The 21,691-nt window shown below is 52.9% G+C and overlaps 8 protein-coding genes across 8 annotated transcripts; 2 read left to right on the top strand and 6 right to left on the bottom strand.

The window, feature by feature from the left end:
- Positions 1-507: 507 nt before the first annotated feature.
- Positions 508-1,035, bottom strand: J4E83_006500 (uncharacterized protein; the record flags this gene model as incomplete). Its single annotated transcript, XM_049333412.1, has 2 exons — positions 508-675; positions 793-1,035. 2 exons carry the CDS (start codon positions 1,033-1,035, stop codon positions 508-510), a joined length of 411 nt encoding a protein of 136 aa, XP_049187588.1.
- Positions 1,036-3,892: 2,857 nt separating this feature from the next.
- Positions 3,893-5,379, top strand: J4E83_006499 (uncharacterized protein; the record flags this gene model as incomplete). Its single annotated transcript, XM_049333411.1, has 4 exons — positions 3,893-4,761; positions 4,807-4,894; positions 4,943-5,014; positions 5,065-5,379. 4 exons carry the CDS (start codon positions 3,893-3,895, stop codon positions 5,377-5,379), a joined length of 1,344 nt encoding a protein of 447 aa, XP_049187587.1.
- A 735-nt stretch (positions 5,380-6,114) lies between these two features.
- On the bottom strand, positions 6,115-7,290 carry J4E83_006498 (uncharacterized protein; the record flags this gene model as incomplete). The annotated part of the gene is made up of 1 exon (XM_049333410.1): positions 6,115-7,290. One exon carries the CDS (start codon positions 7,288-7,290, stop codon positions 6,115-6,117), a length of 1,176 nt encoding a protein of 391 aa, XP_049187586.1.
- Positions 7,291-9,037: 1,747 nt separating this feature from the next.
- On the top strand, positions 9,038-10,473 carry J4E83_006497 (uncharacterized protein; the record flags this gene model as incomplete). The annotated part of the gene is made up of 2 exons (XM_049333409.1): positions 9,038-9,140; positions 9,254-10,473. 2 exons carry the CDS (start codon positions 9,038-9,040, stop codon positions 10,471-10,473), a joined length of 1,323 nt encoding a protein of 440 aa, XP_049187585.1.
- A 607-nt stretch (positions 10,474-11,080) lies between these two features.
- Positions 11,081-12,124, bottom strand: J4E83_006496 (uncharacterized protein; the record flags this gene model as incomplete). Its single annotated transcript, XM_049333408.1, has 1 exon — positions 11,081-12,124. One exon carries the CDS (start codon positions 12,122-12,124, stop codon positions 11,081-11,083), a length of 1,044 nt encoding a protein of 347 aa, XP_049187584.1.
- A 712-nt stretch (positions 12,125-12,836) lies between these two features.
- J4E83_006495 (uncharacterized protein) lies at positions 12,837-15,073 on the bottom strand (the record flags this gene model as incomplete). The annotated part of the gene is made up of 2 exons (XM_049333407.1): positions 12,837-13,069; positions 13,135-15,073. 2 exons carry the CDS (start codon positions 15,071-15,073, stop codon positions 12,837-12,839), a joined length of 2,172 nt encoding a protein of 723 aa, XP_049187583.1.
- Positions 15,074-16,541: 1,468 nt separating this feature from the next.
- On the bottom strand, positions 16,542-18,581 carry J4E83_006494 (uncharacterized protein; the record flags this gene model as incomplete). The annotated part of the gene is made up of 2 exons (XM_049333406.1): positions 16,542-18,333; positions 18,385-18,581. The coding sequence occupies 2 exons, from the start codon at positions 18,579-18,581 to the stop codon at positions 16,542-16,544; spliced, it is 1,989 nt and encodes a 662-aa protein (XP_049187582.1).
- Positions 18,582-19,654: 1,073 nt separating this feature from the next.
- HEM2 (Aminolevulinate dehydratase) lies at positions 19,655-20,839 on the bottom strand (the record flags this gene model as incomplete). The annotated part of the gene is made up of 2 exons (XM_049333405.1): positions 19,655-20,563; positions 20,615-20,839. The coding sequence occupies 2 exons, from the start codon at positions 20,837-20,839 to the stop codon at positions 19,655-19,657; spliced, it is 1,134 nt and encodes a 377-aa protein (XP_049187581.1).
- Between the last annotated feature and the right edge of the window lie 852 nt (positions 20,840-21,691).

Below are 21,691 nucleotides of genomic sequence, written 5' to 3'. Positions count from 1 at the left end.
TGGGCGTATAACATGGTGGCCCGTTGTGGGAAAGTAGTTCGGTGCAGCAGGCATCGATGTAGGTGGGGCCGAAGTAGGTTTGGCATAGGCTTAGGGGAGGATCTGCCTGTGCACGAACGGAGTTGAGGAGAGGGGGGAGGAGGAGGATGGCGAACATGAGGGGGTTGGGAGTGGACATTTTTGGGTGAGTCGGTAGAAACGAGGGATAAGAGAGGAGAAGGAAGGTGGTAGTCGGAGAAGAAGATGGTGGTATTGGTGGATATTTATATTCGAAGTAAATCGCCTCTCATTCCCGCTTCTGATAACCCTGGGTACAACGTTCCAATCCAACGTTACCCATCCCCCCCGCTGACTTCCTTCTACCGTTCACATGTACTCCAAACGAGTGACAGAGCCATGCAACGTACCACCCGACCGTCATCTGTCATCCGTCTTCTTCATTCGCTATCTGCCATACGCAAGCCCACCTCGCCCGAGAGAGACGGTACAGTGTAGTATATCCCACATTCAAGCGTTCTTCATCGCAGCAACAGCCTTAGCCATAGTCTCACCCATAGCATTGGAACTGAAGTAATCCCAGTACACCTGCTCTAAATCCTCGAGCGTCATGTACTCAGATACGATGCCGCTGGGTCCGTGGCCGAAGAGAGGGCCGGAGGCCGGGTAGGCGGGCTCCTGCCTTCACGTCAGTTCCATCACTACACTACCTACACCATCACCTTCTCCTCCCTATCCCTTCCTCTCCCATCACCACCCACCAAGATTCTTCGAAACTAGTAAGAAAGATCATACCTTCTCAACACAAACAGCCCACCCCGTTGGATAATGATACGTAGAGCACTCGGTCAAGTTGCTCACATACTCGATATCAGTGCAAGGCGCATTGACCCCGCGACTGATGACCGTGTGGCAGCAGGCGTCGGTGTAGTCGGTGCCGTAGAGGAATCCGCAGATCGTGTCGTCGGGGCCCATCTGGGCGGTGGTTAGGAGGGGGAGAGACGCTGCGAGAGCGATGAGGGGGGCGGTGATGCGCATGGTTGGGTAAGTGGTGGGTGGTGGTGGAAGGGGGGTTTGTGGGATGTGAGCGATGGGATATGAGGTTCTTCGAGGGTTCTTATGTGATGACGGAGATTTGCTGGATCAGTGGTAGAGATGAAGATGCTCTCGTTGAGGACTTTTCGGTACTGCAGATGCGCCATCCCGTCTTCTTTCCTTCCGTATGGCAAGGGTGTATACCCGTGGGTGTTTCCCAGATGGACATGGAAGTCTGCGTCGTCATACGCTTCTGGAATGAACATGAGCGATGGAAGCCGAATGACCTTTTCGTGTGACGCTAGCATGATTGACCGGACGGAAGAAGTTGAGGAAACGGCATGATAGTCCCTAGTGCCGATGATGTCGGAGTGTTGCATATGCTGTGGACTCAGATGACATGTGAAGGTTTCTTCATTTGTCGAAACATCCGCGGATGATGTCTGTTGTTTTCAATTTGAGCCTTGACCTGTATGGATAAGTCTTTCTTCTTTCCTTATTGCCTACCGTGGTATGATATGGGTGCGAATATGTCCAAGATAGTCGAGCAGCAAACATACCTATGTGTAACAGTCGCACTTGAGGCTTGGGGTTTAGAAATGAGGTACAAGTTGGGACATGCTATTAGTGCATTCGTTCAATGAGGAGGGAAAGACATCTGTAGGTGTAGTCAAAGTATCCTTTGTTCCATCAAAAAACATCATCAAGCCAGCTCTGAACATTCACCCCTTCATCTACCTCAAGATCCCTCATCCAAAGCCACGCTTCAAGATCATGCCACCAAGGTCCAAACGGAACTTCATCGAGGTTCGTGAGCCCCTGCATCGACACACCACTAAATTTATAAACTGTAGGATCATGACGTAGCCGCGGGTGTTCCCTCAAGTGTCGACTATCCTTACCCATGAAAGTCGTGCGGACAGGCACTAGTCTATCTGCGAACACCCTAGCCCTAGCGAAATCACCATTCGCTTTTGTGATCTGGAAAGCGAGGTAGTATGCATGATCTAGACCGACTGGATTCGGGCTATGATCGTGTCGCTTCCACAACTGGACCATTTCCTCGATGAGGCAGAGCAGTTGCTCAGGTGTTTTGTTGATGCCGCGCGGCCCGAGACCAGCTTCATCCGAGACGATGTTGTCTATTTCGTTAATGCGATTCAGAATCAAGTCGCTCTCGATGGACTGCTGAGATAGTAACGAGCAGAGTTGACATGTACAGGTGAAATGGAACCTCCTCTGCAGCTCCTCTTGTCGCTCGTTCCGATCATAGGCGCCCCCTAGGTAAGATATCGTAATCTCTTCTCCCTCGGAGATATCTCGTATAGCATGTACTGTTAGCCGATTGCTATCATCGTGCCAGCAGTGAGCGGCGTTGTTATCGCACGCATGGTTGATGCGACATGCTGTGATGAAGATACCGCTGAGATCTAACTTTGAACCGATGGGTAGAGCGTTTGTGTACAAAATACCGATCCATTGCGCCTCATAGTCGTTGAAAGGGTGGATATTGCTCATGGAAAGAAACTCGCCTCTGTGATGTTGGCTCAAAGACGTGACTCGATCTGCTAGTTCTGTCTCAACTGGTTCTCCCACCGCGAAGATGGGTTTCTCAGATATGATCCTTGTACCTTTGGGGATATCTCTAGTCGCAATAAGGCCTTTACCTTTTCCAGGCACATCTTCAATAGTGTAAGTGAGTGGGGTGGCCGAAGCATGTATGTTACCAATGAGTGCTTGCCGTGAGGGATGCATCTTGTTCTGGCTGAAAGTCAAAATCCGGTATTATTGACGCCTTGTAATCTGCTGGACGGTTCGTAGAACATTATGAGGATGATATGTCTATATAAGTAAGTAGCGCAGGTCACGCTCAGGGTGTCATGCTGGAACCCGCAAGTCATAGGGGACAGACGGTTGTTTGCTGGTAACACATGAGGCTCTGTCTTGGGTAGAAGTGAAATTGTGTTACCCGCGATTTCGCAAACAAGAGCTTCCATTCTGTGGAATATCAGTCGTTGAGAGCGCAGTCAGCGTAATTGTGTGGGTGGCCAGTCCGGTGGATGGCTGGAGTATCGCCCTGAGTGAGCTGATGTCAACTTGCCGCTATCCGCTGTCCAGTCTCGATGCGCGCTGAGGTCAATCGTCACATCCAGAGAGATCAACACTTCGAATGTCTGCTGAGACACGTGAAGACGGGCAAATCATGGACATTATTGAGATGGGAGTTCCCCGGCTGACGTTCAAATACCGTAAGCCAACACTCCGCAATCGGACCAGAGGAGCTTTGCCGATGATCTTCAGCTGATCATTTCGAGATTGCGACAGCTATCGTCAGGGCAGAACTGATTAAGGCGATGAGGCATGAGTTGACGGCCGCGGCTTTGCATGTGGTTCGTGATAACTGAGGCTTGCTCGGAAGTGGGTTTGGAGCGTTGTGGGGAACGATCGCCTTCCCTGCCGGCGGCTTGGCGGCGGCGCTAGTGGGGGGTTAACGTGTCTCGCGCGCGTCCGGCTTGCTTGATCAACACTCCCCGCGTCTCCTCATAGCATGCATCATCAGCTAGCCGCCCAAATCTGGTCTGGGTCAACAGCGAGCTCACCGGAACCATGACGAGCGACAGTCGAGACATGCGCCCACGTGTGCCGCACCCCGCATTACTTCTACCCCTCCTGGCACCATAGCTCCATAGCTAGCTCTGGGCGATACCGGGGTTATGCGTTGCTATATGTGTAGAGCGCGCCGTCGGCATGCTTGCGCATCATTTCTACCCTCCTCTGCCTCTCTTGACCCAATTCCTTTCCTCTGTTAAGTTCTCGCATTCGTCGCGTTGTAACGAGTCATTGCACGCCCAAAACCACCATGTCTGACTGGTCTGATCTTACCGCGGCTCTCAAAGGAAGCTTGGACAAGCTTTCCAAGCTTCTCCAATCCGATGCACAGCTCAAAGCCTTTACGACTTCGAATGCCATTGACAAGGATGTGACTTTCGGCATCAAGTCAAGCGGTTCTGACAACACCCTGCTTGTCACTGTCACCAACGGCAGCGCAAAAGCCAGCACCGGCTCTTCGAAAGATGCCCTGTTTACGCTCTCTGCTCTGCCCGAGGAATGGGAACAGCACTTCAAGGCAGTCCCGGCGATGCCGTACCAGAGTTACTGGGGAATGTTTGGCATGAACATCAAGCAGAAAGGCATTGAAGTCCTGGGCGATCAGACAGCCTTTGCACAATGGACACATGTCTGGAGGCGCGTCCTCGAGCTCACCCACGACGCGCATTGTGGACCGATGAAGGAGGACGAGCAAGCCGAACCCGAGCGCGACTTCCTCACTGGAAAGTACCTGTACCTCGACGCTCCAGTATGGGGTAGGTGCAAAACCTTCTACGAGTACTCTGGTGAAGGGAAGCAACCCATCGTCTTTCTGCATACTGCTGGCAGCGATAGCCGGCAATACCACGGTGTCATGAACGACGCGAAGATGCGCAAGAAGTGCATCATGTACGCGTTCGACTTGCCAGGACATGGACGCAGCTTCCCTTCGAAGAACTACTCTCCGGGCGCGCATACAAACACCGAAGATAGCTACGTGGGCATCATCACGGCTTTTGTGAAGGCCCTGGGTCTGCGAAGACCGATCATTTGCGGCGCAAGCATGGCCGGTCAAGTTTGTCTGGCAGTCGCGATCCGCCATAGGGAGGTCGGCGCTGCAGGTGTCATTCCGTTGCAAGGGTATGTGAGACATTGAGGTTATAGTAGCGATGCTAACGATTGTAGTTCTGAGTACCTCAACATGGAGCGACAATGGCATGATCGCTCTCCAGTAGTGAATCAGTCGCTATTCAACCCGGAATGGATCTATGGCGTACGTCAAACAGGTCAGCAGCAAGAGATCATTACTGACATCCAATAGATGATGTCTCCTACCACGCCCCACGTGAACAAGCAGCTCATATGGCACACATACAGCGCACAAGCCTACGGCGTAAGCACACCCCTATCACCTCACACCATCCCCTCCTAAAACATCCACAGATCTTCCACGGCGACCTCGACTTCTACTTCGGAGGTTGGGACGGCCGATCCCGCGTAGCCTCGATCGATACCCAGAACTGTCCCGTCTACATGTTGACCGGCGAGTACGATTGGTCAAACACCCCAGAGATGGGACAGAAGACGGCGGATAAGATACCCGGAGCGATGCACAAGGCGATGCCGGATCTCGGTCACTTCCCAGCTACCGAAAATCCGGCGAAGTTCGTGCCGCATCTTATTGAGGCGGTTGATCATATATTGAAGATAAGGTCGGATAATTTGAGTACTATGCGGCTGGGTGATGGTACGGATTAGACGGATATCACCGAGGGGGGTGTATGGATGACAGCGACAATGCATTGTTTATGCGCGAATGTATCGACTTCTTTTGATGGTTTAATTGACCTCTTCACCCCGTTGAAGGGAAAATCTGAACAGGTGCTCCACAGTCTACATCGCCATGAAAACCTGCATTTGTAGAGTTCTTAAGGGAACATAATCTACTCATTTTCTTTTCCTCAATTGTGCTTCGTAGATATGAGTGTCTAGCCTTTTCATTGAGTGGCGCGATTTTCCCTACGCCGTTCCTCAGCCTTTCATCCCACTCAAGGAGAATACTGAACATCTTAGAGCCTGCATCAATGCTGAGCCTTCCGATTAGCGGAGTGAGAGGGGAAAGAGAGGGAGTTGCTTGAGCGACGACAGGGATAACGGGACGATTCGAGCATACTGGCATAATCTTTCATGAGCTGGGTTTGGTTTGGAGGGTTTGGTTTGCGGACATGGTATGAGAGAGTTTGCAATCACTTGCCATATTATGGGCGAAAGACAGGACAGTAGTATGCTCATGCATTGCTTCGACGGATGGAGATACGCAATTGATACTTGTATCTCACATGGAAATGACCCTCCCATCCAAAGAAAGGGTATCGTACTCAGATTATCCAACCCAAAACCATAACAAAAACGCCAAGTACCAAAAGACCATACTCCAACGCCTATATTACAACCCGCAAACCCAAACACCCTCCCTCCTCACCCCAATCTCCACTACCTAATCTTATCAACCCTCTTCTTCGCAATCCTTATCTTCCCATCCACCCTCTCCACATCCTCCTCAAACAACCCCAACATAGCATTCTGCTCCACAATCTCCGTATTAATCTGCACACCCATCTCCTTCATCCTGCGCACCACCGTGCTCAAATCAACCAGATCCTCGTCTTGCTCTTGGATAATCTGTTGTTGCAGCTGCAACACGCCTTCATTATCCAATTCGCGGGTCTTATCTGTTTCTTGAGCAGGCGGGCCGCCGAAGACGCGGCGGGAGCCGGAAGACTTGGTATTAGAGGTGTTTCTGGAGGAGAAGAGTCCGGCTTTCTGGCTTTCGGTGACGGCGGCGCTGGAGGAGGTAGAGGGTGTTGACGACGTGCCCGAGCCGGAGATGGCGGCTTTGACGGCCATACTGTTGAGGACGGAGTCGAGGCCGTCGCGTTCTTTGCGGAGACCGCTTATCATGTCTTTTCTTCGTCGGATTTCGCCATCGCCTAGTTGCTCGCCGGACCAGTCGTTTGATGTCTTCTTGCCGGAACCACCAAGCCGACTTAGCCCTTCCTCGAGTGCAGAGATGAGAGTACCGGCTCTGACGAGGCTTTTCTTCGCGTTGGCCGCGGCTTCATGCTGCGCCGTTGCAGCGGTGGCTTGTTCGCGTTTCGTCAACCACCGTCGCGCGTCTTGCAGGTTAGATTTCAGCTCCGAGTGCTTGTCCAGCCAGTCTGAACTATCCCTCACTCTATCCTTGCCGAACTGGCTACCCGGGAACCCCGCTGCCTTTTTCCCGTTGGCGCCATCCTTCTCTCCTAGTTCTAGGAATTGTTTGTAGGCTTTGGAGACGCGCCAGCGCCCGTCTTCTGCGCTTTCTATGGCGCGGAGATAGGCTTCTAACCCGACTCGTCGCTTCTCGATGGCTTCGGGCGTGGTTGTGGTGGTGCCTAGGCCTAGGAAGCCGCCGAGCCAGGATTTTGGGGGGAGGGGCGCTGGTGGTGCGGCGCTGACTTCTGAGCGGAGAGATGAGTCGAGGGCGGAGAAGTCGGAGTAGCGCTTTTGTAGAGTGGTTGCGGCGCGTGGGAAGGGGTGTTCGATTTTGATGGTGTAGGATGTGTAGGCTTTGCCGTTTTCGGGTGTTTGTTCTTGTGTCGATGGTATCGAGATCTTGAGAGGCGCCATGATTGCGATATATGTAGTGAGCGTTTCGCGAAGTAAAGCTGGCGTTGGTTATTCAGCGGCAGGCGGCCGTCTTGTGTTAGGCCGATGCCTGGCGCGGTCGCGTGCACTGTATTCGCGGCAATAGCGTCGTTCTGCTGGCCCAAGCTGAGTGTATGCGCGTGATGTCCTTTGGGTTTATTGAATACCGGGGCGAGAGACGCGTTGAATGCCAAAAGCAAAAGAGCGACGCTGCAGCAAGATCCAGGGTCCATGCCTTGGTTGACGTCGTTGCTGCAGCTACGACACGCTAGCGCCACGTGCGTCACTAGAGCTTGACGTCGCGAGGTTTGCGGGACTGCATGTCTTCTATCATCAACATCCCATCCTCCATCCCACCCAACACCAGACGACTACACTAACCCACGATCAGAGCAGCTTTTGGAGTTCTGTTACCATGCCTGTCATGCCATCACGCATCGCGATCTTAATGCTTCCTCGACTCATTCGGCCAGCATGCTCACGTTTGCGGGATCGCGTCCGATTTGACACGATGATTGCCATCAACATCCCGATCGATACCAGAAATCCACAATAACCCAGCACCGGTATAATGGTCCGCGATACTTTTCGATGCCAGCCATGCCGTTACGCCGCGCCACGCCCGCGCAATTTACTCAACCAGCATGCTCGGCTTTGTGGGACCGTATTCGGCTCTCACATGAGCTGGCGAAGTGCTATACATAGGAGTTACTGATTGTCATAGATCCAAGCTAATCTGGTGTTGCAGCCCCTCTGTGGTCATTCAATGAAACATGTGCTCACTGCCGCCATGCCCAAGTCGCATCTCTGAGCCTCAGAACCCGCGACTTAGTATATCAGCTATGTCGTCTCGCGATGCAATTATTCCAGTCGCTCAGCGCATTCAGTATCAAGATGCTACCTTCCTCATCCACCTTCTCCTTTCTGGCGCCGTCTCACTATGGCGCAACGTTATCATACAGCACTGCACACTCGTCGTCTCATACCTTCTCTCCTCTTCAGGCTTCACGACCCTACCCACGGCCAGACGCGACTTCCTTGTCCTTTCGTAAAGAGTTCCTAAGGAATGTTTGACCGCATCACTCTTGCGATGCCTTCTCATCATGATCCTTTTCGTCCCATGATACTGCTGTGACGCGACGCAGACGAGCGACTCACGACTTCCGAAATGCACATGTGCCCATCTAATCAGGCCATCTTAAAAATAGTGAAGGATTGTCAATACGAGAGCTCTTCATAGAGCGCCGTCGTCACAAGTCACTGCACACCCGTCATATCTTCTAATCTCCTTTCTTCTCCGCGGGCTTCATGGCCCATATCTCGGCTCAAAATCACCTTCGGTCTCTTGAGAAGGAGGGTCCATTTAACGTGTCGACGCAATACACTGCATCGCGGGCGATTGGCGTGACGCATCACGGGCGCCCTGCTGAGCCAGTAGAGGCTAGGCTTCCCGTATATGACCTGAAATTACCGCCGACGCCCTCTAGCCTCGTAATTCTATCAGTAATGTGTTACAAGGTGGTCCGAGCCATCGCTGTCAGTCGAGTGTCTCGTAGATAGAGGAGGTATCAGTGAATAACTGGACGTGTTGCGGTCGGACGCTTTCCCTGAAGCGAGAGGGCACCCCACCACATTTTGGACTGAGGCCACTGATCGCACGCGACTTCCTCCTCTTTTCTTCTCATCGAAAGGAGACGGTGCTTCTGAGCGACATCGACGACGGTACATTATGTCGGACCTTTATTTCCCCCCGGAGTTGGTCAACAACACCATCAGCGACTTCATGTACACCTACGGGTTCGCAGAGGCGAGTCTGCTTCGCAGAGTCAGCAGTAAGTGCTCATCTGGCGGGGCATGTATGCATATCGCCCAGAGTCTCCTCTAGTCCCCAGGCGACGCAGAGAAAAGGATGAAATGAGCGACCAAACTGACAACGCTTCTCCAGGGACCTGGAAGGCCGCCATCGACGCCCGCATTGCAGTACTACCAATCGAGGCCTTTGTCCCACTGAACGTCATGACCCGCGCCATATTCAAGAGCGTCCGCGTACCCTATCTCGCTAATCGGGCGTGCGAGGACTGGACTGCGCTCACTGGCGAGCGCGACACCCTTCCTAAGTACATCAAGTCATGGGTCAACTGGCTCATCAACAATGACGTAGTGAGCGCAGGAGATGAGTATGCGACCGCGCTCATGCTGAGCAAGCAGTTGCATATTGCGTGCAAGTCTGCTTTCGAGATGGCGAGTTACAGGAAGTCGAGCAAGACATTCCAGCGTGTGTTGCCATACTTCACCGACAACGGCGCGGGAATTCAGCTTGCTGTTATAGCGGCGGTTGGTAACCTCGATGCCCTTAAATCAGCTGTCAACTCATACGGCTCCGATCCGCTCTGGGACGTCTCATACACCTTTGGATCTTCGCTCGCTGCAGCCGCTGGTGGTGGTCACGATGACGTCGTCCAATACCTCCTGGATTACTTCGTGACGAACCACCGTATGTATCCCATGGAGCAGTACGAGTCAGCCTTTAGGGGCGCCATCGCTGCAACCCTGCGTCAAGGTAATACAGAAATGTCGGTACGGCTCCTCCATGTATATCACCAATACTTCCCCGCGGTCCCCAAGCTCTTGCTTAGCAGTTGGATTGCTATGGCGGCCAAACATCCGGACGATCGCGTCTCTGTAAGGTTGCTGGAACTTCGCACTGAGCCCGGTCTTCGCGAGTGTCTCGGAAAGTTCAAGCTCGTCTGTAAGACCAACAGCAAGCCCGTGTTCGATGCTTTCCTCAGGCTACGTTCCATGAACCTCAACCAAGGATACCTCGAGAAGAAGGTCGCTTTCCGGTGTCCTCTTTCCGAGGCCGTGGGTGTGGGCCATTTTAGTCCGGTCAGGTCACTCCTCTACCACGGAGCACACGCGGATGGGGTACCGACTTGTCGGCCTTGCGATCTTCCTCTCTGGCTCGCCGTCCAGGGTAATAGCCTCGAGATCGTTGCCGTGCTCTTATCATATGGCGCTGATATCGAATCCATCGTCCAGTTGTGGATCGACAGCAATGACCAGTTCAAGGAGGAGCGCGGCGCCATTGCGATGCATCTCAACATGGTACAGCAACAGCGTATCGCTCAATGGGACGCTGCCATGGGCGGTCCCCAGCAGTCGTAGGTGGTGGTAGCGCGGCGAGGGGGCTGCCGAGGAGGTTGCCGGCTACAAACCAGTCTTGAATCGCGAAGAGCTGCGCGTAGGGGCAACGTCGGCCCCAACGTCCGTGCTTGACCGGTGCACGGATAAGCCCTACGACAACAAACTTCAGCTCGCACCTTCACTCCTGTGGCTAGAACGCCCTCCCCCACCACGTCACCGTCCACGTCCCTCGAAAAGCGATGGAGAAAAGAGCATGGGCTTCATGTAGGCTAGATCCCGGGTCTTCATCGACCAAGGACTCAGGATACTCGGGCTTTTGATTGGGATGATTATCGAGTATTAGAGTATGGGGCTAAGTAGGGTCTTTGGGCGTTGTGGAATTGTTTTCCAGAAGCTCAAGTCTTAGATCGGATGGCTTTTACCAACTCATGAAAATTACAAACTCCAGTCAGAATGTGCTTGTGAATGTCCATCGTACTCGATGTCACCCTCTTTCTCCTGGAGTTTGATGATTGTGTAAGTACGATGTCGAACGTGTACGGAAGAACGAGACCACTTCACAAGCCTCTTAACATTGCCATCTTCAGAACACCTAGCTACCGATCCAAAACTCTCAAGCCCCTCCTTCTCACACCTCCTCAAGCCCAACCATCCCAAAGCTCTCCCTCCACAACCTCTCCTCACCCTCCTCATCATAAGCCCACGCCGCATACCCCTCATTAGCACTCTCATACATGCCCTCCTTCCCCGCCTCCTCCTCTCTACTTCCCATCTCCGCCAAACTAGCCAGATACCTACCCCCCTTATCCTTCCACTCCCTCCCCACCGCCGCATAAACCTGCGTCGCAGCCCCCTGCCCCACATCCTTGAACGTCCGCAATATCTCCGGATCTCCAAACATCGCTTGTTTGGTTTCTTCGGAGACATGCACCCCAAGACTTGATCCCTCGATAATACCGCCCGGATGCACGGATGTAGCGTGGAGATGCTGGGATGAGTAGTGCCGCTCGATGGCGTTGGCGAACCAGATGTTTGCTGTTTTGGACTGGCCGTAGGCGTTCCACGGTTCGTATGCCGTCTTTTCGTAATTGTAGTCGGAGAGGTGCACGCTGGACCAGATGTGCGCCATGCTGCTGAGGCTGACGTAGCGGCTGGGGTACTCGGGTGTTGCGGAGGAGAGGAGAGCGTCTTTGAGGAGGTGGAACAGCAGGAAGTGGCCGAGATGATTGGTGCCGAATTGGGTTTCGTAGCCGTCGATGGTTTTGCCGTAGGGGGTGGCCATTACGCCTGCGTTGCCGATGATGGCGTTGAGCTTTCCGTTGGTTTTGGTGAGGATCTCTTTGGCGGCTTTGCGGATGCTGGTGAAGCTGTCGAGTTCCATTTCGATTAGGGAGATCTTCCCGCCTTCGGCATGTTTCTCTATGAGGATCTTGTCGACGACAGCTTGGCCTTTTGGTATGTTGCGCACGGTTCCGAGGACGTGGGCGCCGGTTGTGTGCAGCGAACGAAGGGTCTCGATACCTAGGCCGGAAGACACTCCTGTGATGAGGAAGACTTTGTCGGTCAACTTGCCGGTCAGACCCTCGTCGCGAATGACTTGGAGGGCTGTAGGACGGGCGTCGCCTGCGCCACGAAGATTCGCGATTTTGTGGACCTCGGCATATTGGGACATTGTTGGAATGGTAGTTATTCGGGGAATGGAACCGGACTTGACAAGGTGCTTCTCCGCTAAGTTGAAGGTAATAAATGTTGATGAAGCAAATCTTGTATGATGAGCTGTGAATTTGAGCGTTTCTGAAAGCTCTCCTTCGCTGTATAAATACTACGGTCTTTGGAAGGCGTCTGGTAACATCTGTTAACATCTGGCTATCTTCGTCTATCTCCATGTTTATCTCTTAACTCCATCGCATAATGGCCCGAATACGTCTTGCCTTATGGACAAATTTTGGTCCGTCTCCGAACGGCGAGAATGATCCTGGCCTATTTGACCTGATAGTTGCAAAATCTACTTACAGATAGCTGAATTGGTCGTTCCGCTAAAAAGTAACACGGTGTATACGATGTTGTTCAGGATTGGAGGAAGTATTGCGGTGGCTTGCAAGCGATGACGTCGGACCGAGCGAAATCCGAAGCCACACGTGCTGACCAGCATCTTCTGGGCACTCATCTCATGCATTCTAGTTCGGCGCAAAGTACCAAGATGGGAATTGATGCGATGAGACTTGTTTGTAATCAGATTCAGTATCTTTACTTGTTCTTCACTTGAAGTCACTACGTGTCGTGTCTACTATGTAGGCGTGTCGACAGCCTAGCTTTTGGCGCATTATTTGCCTTATCTTCATTCTCCTAATCTCCGCCCCATGTTCATGACCCCATACTCATCTCTACGCGCTCCCAAAACTCTCCCTCTTGACTGCCAAGAAAGTCAAACTCCATAGCTGGCGAATGTTGCTCTCAGTCGCGGTCAACGAGCCCAGCTGCTCGATCTGATAACCGTTATCGTATTTCCAACTCCATACCTCATGGCTTAGCTGGTCGCGATTGGCATCAATTGTATCCCAAAGGCTGTTGTATGCAGAGAGAACCTTGTCATAGACTGTAGAGTCTGCGCAGAAGTCTACGATGCTGAGTTAGCAATCACAAGATGGCGAAACGTGAGAATACATCATGGTGTCGACTTACCAGGCGCACCCTCCTTATCGCATCGACCAAGCTGTCGCGCAAGCCCAGCGCCCATCATGGCAAGCTGCCAGCTCCAGACTACAGTGCCGTGGTAGTCGTCCGTTGAGAAACCTGCTTCGAAGGTCGCATTTCCAGCGTACGCAGGGTTCGCAACAAACAATCCAATGGCGCTAAATAGGCCAACCGGGAAAGGTTGAAGGATGTGATCGGCGGTCTGGCTGATGTACGCTGTCAGCTGGGTTTGATTCGTGGTGTCGAGGAGGAAGTGGCGGAAGCAGTCATCGCTATTGATGACGGGCACAATGGGTGCACCGACTTCGCCGTCAAGGGCGACGGCGTAGTATGTGACATCGCTTGTGATCTTGTCGACATTTGTTGGGAGGGTAAGGTTGGCGTTCGAGACGTAGTCCTCAACAAGAGATTTGGCATCGGCCTGTGGGACGGTGACTTCGAAGAAGCGTAACGTCTCGTCCTCCCAAATCTGGGCGTACTTATCGGCCTCTTCGCACCAGTCCGGGTGGTCGGAGAAGAAGCCCGCGCGACTCAAACTTGCGATAGCCCGAAGTCCTGCAGGTACAAGCGCGGTGTTGACGTTGTACGGGATGCGACCTCCTCCAAGGCCATTACTAGAGTCGCGCCACTCGCCGACTATTTCGCCTTCGTTGAGATGGATGAGGTTCTCTTTTACTTGACTCTGCGCAAATGGTGCAGCAATACGCATGATCTTTTCCGCGGTGAACTGGGCCAGCTCAGAATACGCCAGTCCGTCGTTCTCGACTAGGAACGTTGCGGCCTTGCTGAAGAAAGCGTCCGAACGCTTCTTTCCAGCATCTGTATCTACGAAGTAGCTGTTCATGGCAATTGGAAGCATGAAGTCCGTGTCGATCATCTTGTAGTCACAGCCAGGTGCGCTGGAGTTGATTCCCTTCTTCCTGTTGAGCCAAGTCGCATAGTCACCTAGAACCTCCTCATGGCACACAGTACCGTCAGTGCGATTGACTCGCTCGAGAACAGCTCCGATAACGGCTTCGATAGCCGCTTCGCTGAGGGCTGGCTGCATCAACAGCAGCGAGAGCATACTGTCTCGACCGAAGTAGGTGAGGAAGCGCCATGTGCCAGCCAGCAGTTTGTTTGAGTATGATAGGAATGACAAAGAGGTGGATTGGTCCGGGTTCTCTGCAATCAAGCCGGAAGACGCGTCGTTGAGAACTTCTTGAGGGCTGAGCTGCTCCAATTGCGGATAGTTGTAAGAGGCTTCGAAGCGGTAGCTACCTTCGCCGAATGTCAAAGTCCAATTGGCCTCGCGATTCAGCGTAATGGCTTGGGCACCATTCATCGGCGAGAATCTCAGTGTCGTAGTAGTCACACCATCAAACCAGGTACGGTTGATGGAGGCGCTCCCGTCTTTGTTGATCGCGAAACCGAATTGGTTCTGGAAGTCTTGACTAACGCCTGAGCCTTCGGTCTGGTCGCGAATAGCCCGTATACTACCAAGGATTGGTTGCGTCAATCTAGCAGTAGTGTTGAATTTGATCGCTGCTGACACTCCAACACGATCCGAAGCATTCAGTGGCTGGACTGTTTCTCCGTTCCCGGACTCGTCCAGACTGATGTTCAGACTGCCTTGACCGCTCTCAGGCGCGAAGTACGCCATAGCTCCACTGTTACCAGCAGGCCATGCCACGATAAGCCGAGGCTTGACGACACTGGTGTTGCTATCAGGCCTGGGACTTGTGACGATGACATGGGCGCTGGTGTGACAATCAGAATAGAGGTAGTTCTTCTGAGGTCCGTCCTCTAGATAGAGTCTTGAGGCCGCTTCTTCGCATGGCGATGAGAGATCATCGGTCGGCGGAGGTGAGTACGTCGTTGAACTTTGAGGGTAAGCCAGGACGGTAGCTGCTAGGGCCGCTGACCCCAATACTGTAATCGCGACCATTGCAAGTCTAGACTCGTTAGTTGATCGATCCCGCGTGGATGTGAACTTCGTAGAGTAGGCTTCATTACTTACTTGTTAGTTCAGAAGACAGTCTAATGACTTTGCGTGTGGTGAGTAGCTTTTACGCGCACGGTACGTGACAGGAACGATCCGCAGTTCAATCGCAGTAATTGAAGAGCCGTGTATTACGGATAAACCAAATTCATTGGCCTGTATGCAAACGACAGCCTGTCAACATCACTTCTTTTCTGGTCTTTAGTGGCCTTATGTACCTAGGTACGCCCTGTTCCCTCGGCCCTATACGCCTTCTTGGTGACCTATTGTCAAGGCACAGCGCTTACTCGACGTCATGGTTGGAGTCGTTAGTACTTTAAGCCGTTCATACTCCAAACCGTTATTACTCCAAGCCCCGCGTCCGGTACAACTACTCTGGGTACGGGTTGCGGGGTCGCTTCGATGTCTTGTTGTGGAGTAGAGGATCGTCGGTTCGTTGGTCTTTCTCCCGGTGGTCACGCTTGACTAGCGCTAGGACGTATCTGGTCGAGATCGTCTTCAGCTCCTGCCCGGGCAGGTGAACATGTACCAGTTTGATGAACGGATGACTACAACAATAAAACCATTTGTGAAAGAAACTGTGGTTTAGACAAGGGCGGAGAGGCCCTACTGAGCGGGCATGTGCCAAGGGCGGGGATAATCTCGCTCAAACGAATCGCAGAATCCTTACATTTCTTGCAACCGCTCAACGACACCTTTAATAGCCGAGTTGACACCTTCAAGCTTGCCATAAATCCCTTCATGTCAGTTGCTTGCTGTTGCCTAACTACATACTCGTTCCCTTCTCCGATCTTGGCCATGTTGTGCCCAGGTTCTTGTCACATGTGTAGGCACCAGCTTGGAAGTTCGCGCAGGCGCCCAATAGAGGTGTACAGTTGTTATGACAGTAAGATCTTCTGTCTACTTAGCCACAAACAGTTCCAAGACTAGCGCGTGGATCTTGCGGTTGAGGACCTAGCTAGCCCTGAAAGCGTGTGTCCCACAGATCCCTAGGTGGGCGCGACCACGATGTGGTTAGATGTACAGATGCTGATGCCGCTAATATAGTATGTCAGATTGCCCACTCTTTCACATACGACCATAGGATCATGAAAATTAGGCTTCCCGTCCGCTCAGCCATATACAAGCATGATACCGGCGGATTAGTAGTTAGGTGGGTGACCACTAGCGAATCCCCGCTGTTGTATGTTTTTGCCAAAAATCCCTTCTTTTTGCCCATGGTTGTTCACGCGCCAGTCGAACACCGATAGGCTCACTCGTACATCATGTGGCACGATTGCTTCGATCCTGCATGTGCGGCGACGGTGATGGCGACTCCCTCTCTTTTTGCGCGTCGGTAGGAGACCCCAAGCACATGCCTCACCAACCTTCACTTGGACATTAGAACAAACACCACAGTATCATACATTCCCATTTACTTCAACTCAACAACCTTCTTCCCCTTCTTTTTAGCCTCAAGCACCGCATCCCTCCACTCCTTGACCCCCTCCAACGCGCCCTCCGGATCCGCCTTCTTCTGCAGTAGATAGCCCTGTATCTCCGCGGGCGAGAACACACCCTCTGGAAGGGCTTCCGCGAACTGCTTCGCCATCTCCGCAAGCTTTTCTGGTGGCAGCGTTGCGAAGTTGGGCTTTGATGGCAGAGCTCCACTGGTGAGGGGCGAGGAGGTGCCACTCGATGGTCTGACCTTTCTCTTCTTCGTTTTGGAAGACGGGGATTTCGCTTTCTCGTCGTCACTCTTCTTTTGTGTCTGCGTCGCGAGATCCTCTTCGCGGCTGTACATGCGACGGAAGATTTCCTGTACTTGTGTGTTGGTGGCGAGTGTGAATTTGATCTGCAGGTCTACGCGTCCGGGGCGGATGAGTGCTGAGTCGAGCTTTTCGGGGTAGTTCGTCGTCATTATCAGGACGCGGCCTTCGCTTGAGGCAGCGCCGTCGATGATGTTGAGGAGGCCAGCGAGGGAGATCTTGCTTTTGCTGCCTTCTTCGTCGGTGGGAGAGGGAACTGGTGGTGGGGGAGGGGGAGGTGTGGGCTTCACGCTTGGTGCTTTTATGCTGGGCGCCTTTACGCTGGGTGCTCGGACGGATGATGCTGCATCATCTGTGACGAGGGTGGTGGTCTCGCTATCTGGTCTGGTTATCTTCCGTGGGCGTAACGTTTGCGTCAGCCTTCGGCGGAAGGACTTCTTCTTCTCGATATCGGTGATGGACTTTTGTTTCTCCTCGACTTTCTTCTCCTCTTTGCTCTCGAGCTTCTCTTCTTTACTTTCAGTCTTCTCCTGCTTCTCTGGCACGGTGTCCTTCGCTTCAGTAGGTGACTTAGCTTCCTCTTCCACTTCCGAGACGCGATCTGGTGCTGGTATCTCAGAGGACTTGTCTCGACGGATACCCGCGCTGTCAATGTCTTCTAATAATACGATGCACCGATTCGGCAGCTGACTGAACAGCATCGCAAGATCCGACTCGGTCATGTCACGCTCACTCAACGAAGCGCAGTAAACGCTCAGCCCAAAGATCCCAGCTACTGCAAAACTCAAGGATGTCTTGCCAGTACCAGGAGGCCCGTGGAAAAGGTAACCTCGTCTGTGGGGAATACCGCGAGCGGCGTACCATCGAGCCGTAGCTGGGTGTAGGTATTCGTTGATGTCTGCAACGACCTTGTCCTTTTGCGTTTCGTCCAAGGTCACTGTGCTAATGGGTCGTGAGGGTCGGCTGGACTGGGTAGACCAATAGCCACCGTGCTTAGTCTCTGCTCGCATTATCTCAGTCGTGCTGTTACTCTTGTGCGATGACCATTCCTTGACATGATCTATCAACTCCTTGACGGGCTTCGTGCTGCGACCCATGCAACGGATGATGACAAAGTACTCAATACGTTCCGCGTACTTGTTTTCTTGAGAATCCTTCCTGAACTGGAAATAATGCCCATTGTGGGTGAAGCTGTCGTCACCAAGATTAGGCTCGTAGTACACTGGACTGGTACCTTTGTACTTGTCGTAATTAAAGATGCCAGACTCGTCCAAGACGTCTTCATCGTCTGACTCGGGCTCGTCATCAGAGTCTGCGCTATATCGAGTCTTGGGCTTCCTCGAAGTGGCTTTCAGATCTCTGCTGACTTCCGTCATGCGCTGTTCCGATATCCAGGATATGAACTGGGGGTATAAATCGTCGTCGTCGTCTATCCGGATGGCAGAGGTGCCATAATCTCTGCATGGACTGTTAGCAGGCCGCGGTTGACTGGTAGAATTGTGGACTTACTGCATCCATGTACGCCCCCTGTTGTACAAAAACATGGCTCCTTGGAAGATACCAAACAACAAAAGGTATAGAGACATCGTGCTGCCAACATCGAACCCAATTTTGTTGAGGACCAGCTGGACAATAGCACCGAAGCCGGGAATGTTGATGGCTGCATCTGCGAGGCCAGGAGGTAGCGATTCCTTCAGGTTCTCCATGATTATACCAGGCCGGTGGCTCAATCCGCACGCCGAAGAAGTTTTATGCGTGGACGTGTCTTGAATGAATCCCGATGCGTTTGCTCGCGTAACAAAGCACCCAGGTTAGATGTGTTTCCAGCGAATGTCGGTGATTGTTGTAAAGTGGTAGTAGTCCAAGAAGAGACCTGTGATATACTTATTTGTCGCAAGCGCAATTCACCAGGCATCCAGATGATGTATGTCGATTTACCTAATAGCTTTTATCGTCATGACTTGTGGTTGAGAAAAAGGGCGGTGGGATGGCAGCCTGAGCTAAGAAGTGGCTGTGCACAATGTGCAGCCGGTCCAATGCGATCAGCTTCGACATCAGCCTCTCAAGGCTCTGTTAGGAGAAAGACTCCTCGCTGGGGTAATGGTCACCTGCATGATGCGTCCAGTGAGTGGAGACCGCATGTGTCTAAAGTGCAGTGGCATCGCTAGGTCGAATGAGAGCGTTCGCGCGCAAACAGCGTGGCTCCAAGCAAGGCTGAGTGGCGTACACTCTGAATCCCAGGATAAATATCCTTCGCGCACGAAGGGCGACTGAAGTGGCTGAGATGCATGCTGCTGTGGATACGGACGCATCATTACCGACTTTGGTGAGAAGAACCGGCGATGCCGGTCGTGAAGTGCGGGCTAGCCGGTGAGTCAACGCCCACCATGGTACCATAGGAAGGGCGCTGACTCGAAAGCTTAGCGAGGTAGTGGCAAGGCAGCCGCAGGGTTGAGATGTGATGGGGTTGGTTCATCTGCAGATGGCGGAGTGAGGGCTGTGGCGCACCGGTGGGCTGCAATCCTCCGCATGTTCGGGCTAGCGTATTTCTGTATATGGTCTTGGCACTATACGACTTTACGACGCGGGCTGAGAATTCGCCCGGGAGGCTCCATTGCATGTCCGCAACTGGAGACAATGTGTTGGAGTTATTCGTGTGCGATAGATCTCAGAAACAAAATGATGTAGAAGTGGTGATGAGATTTCATTGGTAGACATGCCGTCTGGATATCAAACGCCCCTACGCCCTTTCTTTTGCCGTGCATCTATCCTAGCCCCCCTAGTTACCCAACCAGTCTAAGAACTCTGGCGTGAAGTAGCTGACCAATATCGAAGCTCCCGCTCGGAGTATGCCCTGCGTAGCCTCTTCCGCCATCTGCCTCAGGTCGAACACACCTGCAGCTGCGGCTGCGTGGATCATAGCGTATTCTCCAGACACCTGGTATGCTGCAATGGGCATGTCCTTGCCAATTTCCTTTGCGTCGCTAATGATGTCGAGGTACTGACTCGCAGGCTTGACCATGATGATGTCCGCACCCTCACCAATATCTCTGACAATGGCTCGTCGTGCCAGACCGCGGCCGCCGGGAGGCAATTGGTAGCATCTTCGGTCGCCAAACGAGGGCACTGAACCTGCAGCGTCGCGGAAGGGGCCGTATAAACATCCTGAGAACTTGGCGGCATACGACATCAGCACGACCTGGTGCGAGATGCCCGCTTCGATAAGCCTCAGCTTGATGGCGCGTATGCGACCGTCGTTCATGTCCGAAGGCGCAACGCAATGCGCGCCGGCATTGGCATATGAAAGCGCCACATCCGCGATTCGCTCTACTGACAATGCATTGTTCAAGCTGCCATCCTCCTTGAGGATACCGCAATGGCCGTGTGAGGTGTATTCGCAGAGGCAGACGTCGGCAACGATGAAGAGGTCGGGGAATGCTCGTCGCAGCAGGCGGATGGCTTTGATGACGGGGCCCTTAGGGTCGTCTGCGTTGGTGCCCAAGGCGTCCTTGGCTGAAGGTGCGAGTGGGACTCCGAACAGTATGACCGACTTCAGGCCCTTCGCGACGAGCGGGGTGAGGTATGGCACGACCTTGTTCAGGCCTCGGCGGTGGATGTTCGGTAGGGAGGGAATGAGGATTTCTTCATCGGGCTGGTCGGAAATGAAGAGGGGGTAGATGAGCATCGACTGCACTGCATGTTAGCTTCCGTCATAGGCTCATGGCGTCATTCCTCTCACCTTTGTGAGCTGTCGCTCGGCCTGCCATGCTCGCGACAGAGGGTGGCTGTATCCTCCATGCAATTGGCTCTTGATATCTCCGGATATGCTCACGCTCGTCGCGGCAGTGCTGGCGTAGGATCGGGTGGAACGCGCTTCCGATATTTGGGAGCGCAGGTCGGGTCGCTCTGGCCGCTCCGAATTGTTCCGGTATGCGATGTCTGAGACGAGCGAGGAGAACGACATGGCGGAGAGAAAGCAATAATGTCTTGTAGGTTGGTGAAGGAATCGAAAAGTTCAAGTCCCGCCTGTGCAAAGAAAGTGGAATGCCGCTGACGTTGGCGTCGGGGAAAGGTGGCGTTCGTAGTAAATGCGGACAGCCGAGGCGTCAAGTTTCACTCCGACTATAGCGATCGCACTTTGAGTTTCAGAAAATCGGAGAACGGACAAACGCAGGGACGAGATGGGGGTATCGGAATGAAGAGAACAATTTGAAGCGCAATTCCTTAAAAGATTGTGATATCTACACGGTTTGCGACGACTACTGTACGCATGTAAGCTGCAAATTGTCTCCGGTGCCCAATCAGATGCGCAGGATTACTGAGAATCAAATGTGGCCTAGCGTCGGATGGTGTTAGTCAGCTCCCAGGTCGAGAAGTCGGGACAGTCTCGGGAATCTTGGAAGCGCATCGTGCTCCATCACATGATGCATCGCCGAAGTAAACACCTGCGCAGTCGCGCTCCAAGCGCACACGATCGATCCTCAGCCTCTTCCACGACAAGATGATGTCGTTGTTTCGAGTCGCGAGAACCCAGCGGGGCGCATGCCTTTTATGACGATGTGGCTGGCTCACAATTTCCCGTCTCTGGCCGTCTGTCTACCCACCATCGCAACTTCCACCCTTTCATCGGCCCTTCTACAATGGAGTCTTACTTTTGTCTTATACAGTCGCCATCGTTCAGTAATCGGGATATCTGTCGCCGCCGCTGATCAACATCAATCTCAACATGACCGGACGTGGCTACTTTGCAAAGTTACTCCTCAACTCAACAGTGTGAACGCGCAATATGCGATGCGAGCCAGCATCAACATTAACA

This window comes from Alternaria metachromatica (genome assembly GCF_023757995.1).
Source record: "Alternaria metachromatica strain BMP 0045 chromosome Unknown scaffold_14, whole genome shotgun sequence".
NCBI classification, from domain to species: Eukaryota; Fungi; Ascomycota; class Dothideomycetes; order Pleosporales; family Pleosporaceae; genus Alternaria; species Alternaria metachromatica.
Note: the sequence above shows the minus strand (reverse complement) of the source record. Positions and strands in the feature narration are given on the sequence as shown.